The sequence below is a fragment of the Lycium barbarum genome, chromosome 6, assembly GCF_019175385.1.
Source record: "Lycium barbarum isolate Lr01 chromosome 6, ASM1917538v2, whole genome shotgun sequence".
Taxonomy (NCBI): domain Eukaryota; kingdom Viridiplantae; phylum Streptophyta; class Magnoliopsida; order Solanales; family Solanaceae; genus Lycium; species Lycium barbarum.
Genome location: NC_083342.1, coordinates 99,288,943 through 99,296,952, shown reverse-complemented (window position 1 = coordinate 99,296,952; position 8,010 = coordinate 99,288,943). Strand labels below are relative to the sequence as shown.

The 8,010-nt window shown below is 30.4% G+C and overlaps 2 protein-coding genes across 2 annotated transcripts; both read right to left on the bottom strand.

Moving 5' to 3' along the window:
• Positions 1–1,393: 1,393 nt before the first annotated feature.
• Positions 1,394–1,900, bottom strand: LOC132644251 (uncharacterized). The gene has a single exon (XM_060360831.1). The coding sequence runs from the start codon at positions 1,898–1,900 to the stop codon at positions 1,394–1,396; it is 507 nt and encodes a 168-aa protein (XP_060216814.1).
• A 3,247-nt stretch (positions 1,901–5,147) lies between these two features.
• LOC132599851 (transcription factor MUTE) lies at positions 5,148–7,776 on the bottom strand. The gene is made up of 3 exons (XM_060313032.1): positions 7,558–7,776; positions 6,621–7,004; positions 5,148–5,791 (listed from the first exon to the last, which is right to left on the bottom strand). Exons 1-3 carry the CDS (start codon positions 7,723–7,725, stop codon positions 5,699–5,701), a joined length of 645 nt encoding a protein of 214 aa, XP_060169015.1. The 5' UTR covers positions 7,726–7,776; the 3' UTR covers positions 5,148–5,698.
• Positions 7,777–8,010: the final 234 nt, after the last annotated feature.

The following is an 8,010-nucleotide window of genomic DNA, read 5'->3' as shown; positions in this document are numbered from 1 at the left end:
CGTATGCTTCAAATTGTTCAAATCTATTTTAAAGTGACAAAATGGCCCGGTCTATTATACGTAAGAAGTAATCAACTCTAAAAGATTCTTCAGGAGACTTTGTGATTTCGTTATCAACATTTTCATCAAATTGTTTCTTTCTAAATATTAAGCGTTTTTTTATGAAATTCAGGTTCTATATTCATCTCAGACGCAATTTCCTTAGCAGAAATCATAGCAGTTGCAAATCCTTCTTCTCTATATTTTTGAAAAAAAGTAATTAGACCTCTTAGTTGATCTATGGCGGCATCAATATGCATATCTCTAGATTGTAAACTTTTACTAATTGAATTAACTGCAAATAATATATCATACCAAATAGTTATACAAAATAAAAATTCAAAATTTTCAAGCTCATATGTTGCTAAACAAGTAGCTTCACTTTTAGTTTTTGGATCATCACTAACTTCTACTAATTTTAATTAAGCATCTCTTATTTGTGGTGCTTGAAATCTTAATGCTTTAATACTTTCAATACGACTTTCCCAACGTGTTTGCAACAATGATTTAAGAGTTAGGTTGGGTATAAAACCTTTTAAAACTTTCCATCGATTAGTAGAAGAAGCAAATAGCGTATATATACGTTGTATCACTCCAAAGAATGATATAGCTTTTGTACAAGAATTAGCCATGTCACAAAGTACCAAATTTAAATTATGACAACCACAAGGTGTATAAAATGCTCTAGGATTTACATTGAGAAGTCTTTTTTGCACTCCTTGATGTTTTCCCTTCATATTGGATCCGTTATCATATCCTTGTCCTCTTAAATTATCAATATCAAGTCCTACATTTTTTATCTCATTTATAATAGCTTCAAAAAGACCTTTTCGACTTGTATCATTGACTTTTGAAAACTCTAAAAAATATTCATTAATTGTTATTGGAGTGGCTGAAATATCCACACTCCGCAATACAAAAGACATTTGCTCTTGATGGCTTGCATCTGGAGTGCAATCAAGTATGATTGAGAAGTACTTTGTTTCTTTAATTTTTTCAATAATTTTATTCTTGATTTCACTTGCCAACAAGTTTATCAATTCATTTTGTATATTATGTCCAAGGTAATGATTATGGATTTCATCATGCTTAATTCGCCGAATATGTTCTTGCATAACTAGATCGAATTCTGCAATCATTTCAATTAGGCTTAAAAAATTTCCATTACTTTCTTGATGGATCTTTTCATTTTTTGCCCTAAAAGCTAAATTATTTTTTCCAAGAGTTTTGATCACGGCAATGATTCTTGACAATACATTTTTCCAATGTGCTCTATCTCTATTGATTTGTTCCTGCACATCTTTATCAATTGTTTTATTTTTGTGCAATCTAATTTCTAAATCAATCCACGCACTCATATTAATAATATTCTCATTGTTACTTCATGATCTTTAAGCTTAGCAATAAGATTTCTCCAATCATTACTACCTTTACTAGCTAGTTTGCTGTTACAAGTACGAGCAGTTGTACTAAATAATTTACAACAAAAACAAAAAACTTCATCCAAATCTTTAGAGTAAATTAACCATTGTCTTTCATGTCTTTCTCCATTTTCCAATATTTGAATATAATGTGTTGTAGAAAAATGTCTAGAGAGATTATCCTTTGAAAAATTTATGTCAGTTATTCTAATTGGTCCTTTTTCTACTAATAGATCTCTCAACTTTGTATCTACAATATTCCATCGACTTGGTTCATATATATTTTTAGGGATGCAATTATCTAAATCATTTAGGAGTTCTTGATTTTTTGGAACTGTGTCAGGTTTCTTAGTAACTTCTTCTAGATTTTCTTCCTGAATATTATTATCATCTAACTCAACTCTATTAGTGATTTGTTCATTTGAAGAACATCCTCCCATATTTTCCGATTCCAAATTTTTATTATTGGTTATAAATCTATCAAGAGCTCTTTTTTGGGAATTAATTAATTCTTCATGTTTTCTCTTTTTTTCTCTTTTTGCATAACCAGGTGCATATTTTCTAGTTGACATATTTAAATTGAATAAATTCTAATAATAACTAAAACAAGAGTATATACAAGAATATTGACAATCACAAATTTTTGATGAGAAATATAATATAAGGCTAGAGTAAAAAAAAAACCTGGCTCAAGAATTTAATAAGTTGACATAATGATATCGCTTCAATGTAATGATTGCTTCTTGCAATGCTTGAAATTTTGAAAAACACACCAAAAAACAAATTTTGAACTTTTTGTAAGTTTTGCGGTAGAATGTTAGGGATTTAGGAGACTTGAGAATAGAATAAGAATAATGAAAAGGAGAAGTAAAAAGATAAAGAGATAATATGAATAATATGTGATTTGTTAGAATATAAAGGAGAAACTACTCGTTCCCAATGCAACTGTTCCAAATCTCAAAAGTTACTGTTGTACTGTTGTAAATTTTCTCCTAAAATAAGTCTCCTAACCATATGAAGATATGAGTACAATTTAAAAAAAAAGATAATTACTACTATATTAGAAGCACCGGTTGGTCCCTTTTCGTCGTCCGTTGTGGCATTTACGTAAATAAGTTTAAAAGTATGGGTTAGGTACTATTCCTTTTAAAAGTATGATCCCACTTGATTTTTTACTTCACACGCTCAGGTACTATTCCTTTTAAAAGTGTAGGCCCACTTGATTTCTTTACTACCATTTGACAATTGCTTTTTGGTCACGTGGGCTCCACTCTACTTTGCAATTACATTGACAATTTTAGCTATTTTCTAAAGCTGAGAACTGAAATACACGAATTACAGTTCAAATAAATTACTACTTTATTTTGTTTTATATCATTTTGGTGCTTCCTCTTTTAACCGTTAATTTACTTTATGCAAGGGCTACACAATCTTCCTTTTTCATTTGACGAAATTTAGTTCTACATTAATAATATCTGTTTAGTAAATTCTTTTTATTTATTTCAAATTCATACTTATAAATAATTAAATTTAGAAACATGTTACTTATTGGAGATTAAAATTCATTTTGAGGGCATTTATTTAAGCCATAAGAAGTCATGCGTGGGGTCCTCAATGATGTATTGATATTTTGCGTGGACCGGATCATTACTGCACCATTTATATAAGCATAAAATAATAAATATTTATGGTAAGATTTTTTATTTATTTCTTTTGAAGAAAAAATTTCAAATATAAGGTATGATTAAATTTTACTTCCACATTTGGTTATTGTACAAAATTAACAAAATATTTAAAAAAAGGTGTTAATTAATATTTAAAAGATTTTTATATCTTTTAATAAAATAAAAGTAAATTATGTTTAAAGTGTAGGAAATTATTACTAATAGTCTGGTATAAAAAAAAAGTATGGTCCCCATATTAAACACCAACTAATATTAAAAAATTCAAAAAAACACCAACCAATTAAGCATTTGTTTTTTAAAAAGTGTGGTCCCCATATTAAACACCAACCAATATTAAAAAAAAAAGTAAATAAAGTGGAACCCACCATCTCCAAACTCACGAGAAAAAAAAAAGGTGGACTCCTTATTAACAAAATCAAGCAATATAAAAAAAAAGATGAATCCCATATTAAAAAACAAACAATATCAAAAAAGAAAAATGCAGACTTTCTATTCGTAGCAAACACTAATATAATAAAGTTTTAGATACGGAGCACAAACTACAATGTTATATTAATCGTGTTTTGAACATAGTATCCCATATTGACAAAATCAAACAATATATATATATAAAAAAAAAGTGAATCCCATATTAAAAAAACAAATAATGTCAAAAAAAAAAGTGCAGACTTTGTATTCATAGCAAACACTAATATAATAAAGTTTTAGATACGGAGCTCAAATTATAATGTTATATTAATCGTGTTTTGAACATAGTATATATATATATATATATATATTATGCATAAAAATAGTGCAAACTAATAATGTCCAAAAGGGTGGGCCCCATACTAAACAACACCAAGCAATATAAAAATAAAAAAAAATAAAAAAAAGAAGAAGAAGAAACTATATAAAGCATGTGTTTAGACCCATGCTTCATCGTCCGTTGTCCCTTAAAAAAAGGGGGGGGGGGGGGGGGCATACTAAATAACACCGAGCAATAAAAAAAAGGAAGAAAAAAAATGGAACTCACCATCTCCAAACTCATGGGAAAAAAAAAATGGACTCCATATTATCAAAATCAAGCAATATAAAAAAAAAAAGTGAACCCCATATTAAAAAAAATATAATGTTAAAAAAAAAAAGTGCAGACTTTCTATTCGTAACAAACACTAATATAATAAAGTTTTAGATACGGAGTACAAACTACAATGTTATATTAATCGTGTTTTGAACATAGTATATATATATATATATATATATGCATAAAAATAGTGCAAATTAATAATGTAAAAAAAAAAGTGCACCCCATATTAAAAATATTAATATATACTTTATATATATATATATATCACTATTTAAAAACAACTACATACACATAAATACACTATAATCTAAAGTGTTGGGCCCGTGCATAAGCCGTCTAGTTAATAGTATATAGAGTAGTTTTAGGAAAAGTGGGGCCCTCCCCACATTAAATGGAGAGAAAACTGTTCTGAACTTCATCCCCAAAAATAGTTTACGTGGTTTTTTTTTTTTTTTTAAAATATATATAAGTATAGTAGGATTTTTATAAGTGGGGCCCAAAAATGTGGGGCCCCAAGCAATGGCTTGAGTTGCTTTATACACAAGCCGGCCCTGGCTCCATCATTGACAAAACAATTATTTGTTTATGCCTTGTCATTTTGTGCAATTTGCTCTAACCGAATTTAGATATTGCATTGTTTGCCTCAATTATGGTAAGCAGGATGGGATCCATGTGGTTTGACTAACTAGTCGATCAGGGTTAGTGAGATTTCTACTATATATGGTGAAATGAAAGATCTGTAGTGGAAAGAAGATAGGCGTATATGGGAGAGGGTGGAGCACTAGCAGATCATCAAGCTCTAGGTGGTTGATGGTCTCAGCAAGGGGAAAAGGGAGAGTATAAGTTAAGGGTTTGAACGAATCCAATAACTTTTGTTTGGACGCTGTATTTGTATTAGGAAATTTATTAACTATATAAATATTTAGTCGCGTACACAGTAATTATGACGATAACATATTTGATGACAAGTTCAGAACCCCGGCCCATAAACTCTATACTCTGGCTTTGCCCTTGGTTCAGAAGCAATGTATATAATGTTGTAAAGCATCCATTTGCAACATGAAGCATAAACCAAAACACTTGCATATACTGTTAATATATGGCTTTGCTCTTGTTCAGATTGAAGTAGATGTGGATGATATTCTTTTACGTGCATGCATCTACTTTCATCTCTTAACATACTATATATATAAAATAGAAGGACAAAGTCTTTCTAAGGACAAAGTCTTTCTATATATAGTATACGTCCTCAACTTTCTAATTCAGAGAATTATGACACTTCCATACGCCCTATACCAGTATACCTAGTCATATACTAGTAGATTTTACGTAGTAAATCCAACCTTAAATGTTGGAAATTATTTGTTACATTCCAAAATTAGTTTCTTACACTTTATATCCAAAGGATATATAGTACTAGAGCGTAAGAAGATAATATTGGAATGAAGTACATTTAGATAATTTCTCTTCCTTTTTTTTAGATTCTATATTTCACTGATACAAAAAACATCAGATGAGAAGCTTTTTTGAACTTCCACGGCTAGCTCTTCCACACTCAGTTGGCACTCCAGTCCTATCTGCAATACAAAATAATCAACACAAGGAACATAGAGTTAGTAAGATTTTCAAAAGCATTTACATAGAGTTAGTACACTAAAAGATGTGTGAGGGTTTTTCTTACTAGCTTGATTTGGGAATAGATAATTAGCCAAAAATAAGTATGTTTTCTTGCCAATAAACTAAAAGAATAATACTCAGCTTAGGAAATGTTGAGGCATGAAGCTAAACGTTGAAAATATAATAGAGTATATCAAAATGTGCCCACTTTAACAATTTGAGTTTTTAGATGACATAGTTATACACTTTAACATGGTATTTTAGAGCAAGCAAATATCCCGTTTTCAAGTCTCACCTCCAGTATTATTAAAAAGAATTTTTATGTGCTTGACACATAAAAAAGAATAGGCCCGCATGCACACGATGGGATGTGGTTGCTCATTTCAACACTAAATTAATGATCACGATCACAAAGGGAATGTAGTTTATAAAATGCAAACACTAGTTATTGAATCCTAATTATTATCTCTTCCTCACTTTACCTCCTGATTTATAGTTTTATACAATTTAGTATATTTGTCAATGATTAAGATGTAAGATTGCGGTATAGTCAACTTGATCACATTAGTTTCCAAGAATATTTATAGCTCATACTTCTATTAATTGCTATCGTTATTTCTTTGTGAGTTCTATTTTGTTCCTGCCATACACTACAATCTTGCAAATCTTTTTGAGTATTCAAAGAATTGACACTTCCAACATGTTCAACTTTGTGACGAAAAAAGTCTGGGATTGGGACGTAGTTATTGTTGTTAATTACCAAATTAGAAATAAAGCAATGATGATCACCTTGATGACAAAGGAGTATAGAACTGTATCCTGCATGGTGCTGATGTTGAGATGAAGAATCTCAAAAGAAAGCTTCTCTAACACATTGATTATCTTCACAATTTGACCAGGAATCCTCTTTGAGATTGTTCTCAACATAACATTTGATCCACATATTTTTGCTTCAACATCAGCCACTGGAGAATTGCAGCATGCTCCAAGTTCCTTGAAGTTATTATTAAATGGACTTTCAGGTGTGGGACTTAGTTGCAATGGCCTTGGAGTACTAGGACCAGGGCTAGGACTTAGGCTCTTTCGTCGCTTTTTCGCCTCTAGAGATTGTAGAACTAAGTGTAACTCCTTGATGAATTCAATTACTCCTGCTATAACTGATGCTTGATCACCCTTTAATTTCCAAGAACATAAAGATTAGAACAAGAAATAGAAGGGGGCCTAAAAGATCAAACACTAAAAGGAATTAAAAAGGATGAGAAAGGATCAAACCCTAATGCTACTTAAGATTTCAAGGAATTAACTTGATACCAACACACCTTTTGATAGTTCTAATTTCTTCAATATAATAGACTATTTCATTGCAGCTACATGAATTGAGAAGTCATAATATACTGATGGTGTAAAAAATTAAGTGCTCTTTAACCAATTATTGCTCTATTTACCAATTTATCATATGACGCTTGATATATATATAGAATTACAAGTTGTTCTAAGTGAACTCCGATTGAGAACAGATTATGATCTCTCCGAAGTATATGTTGATAGTATTTCACAATCTAGACTAGATACCCATCAAAACGTAGATTTATCACAATCACTAATAATGTATAAAGGGTTTCAACATAAAAGAACATCAAAAGGAAAACGTGATGAATATCATATTCTCGAAGGCGAGATGATAATATAGACTCAAAAGACTGGAGAAATTAAAAAAAAGAAGTACCCTTTTGATGTAGAAACAAGGGGTTAAGGAACGCAAAACCTTGAGATTTTCATTCATTTGTCTTCTCCTGTTTCTCTCCACTGCTATGTGAGACATGATCGTGTTTTTTTTTTTCTTGATACCTATATTGCGTGTGTTTATGTTTTTAGATTTTTGTCTCTCAAGCATTATATATAACAGAGAAAGGAGTGAACCATGAAAGCAAAGAAAAGAATGACTAGCTGTAGAGTGGGAGATACCTAACTATCAGACTATAGTTTTCTTATTAAATGCTATGTGCTGCTCTCCCGTGACTGTTAATTATTTTTCACACGCAGTTTTCTATATCTCTCACTCGCTCTATAGAAGACACAAAACATATATACATGTACACACAAATAGTTACACTTAACATTATATGTGTGTATATGTGTATGCACGTAGACAACATAATATAATAGGTCTCACGTTTAT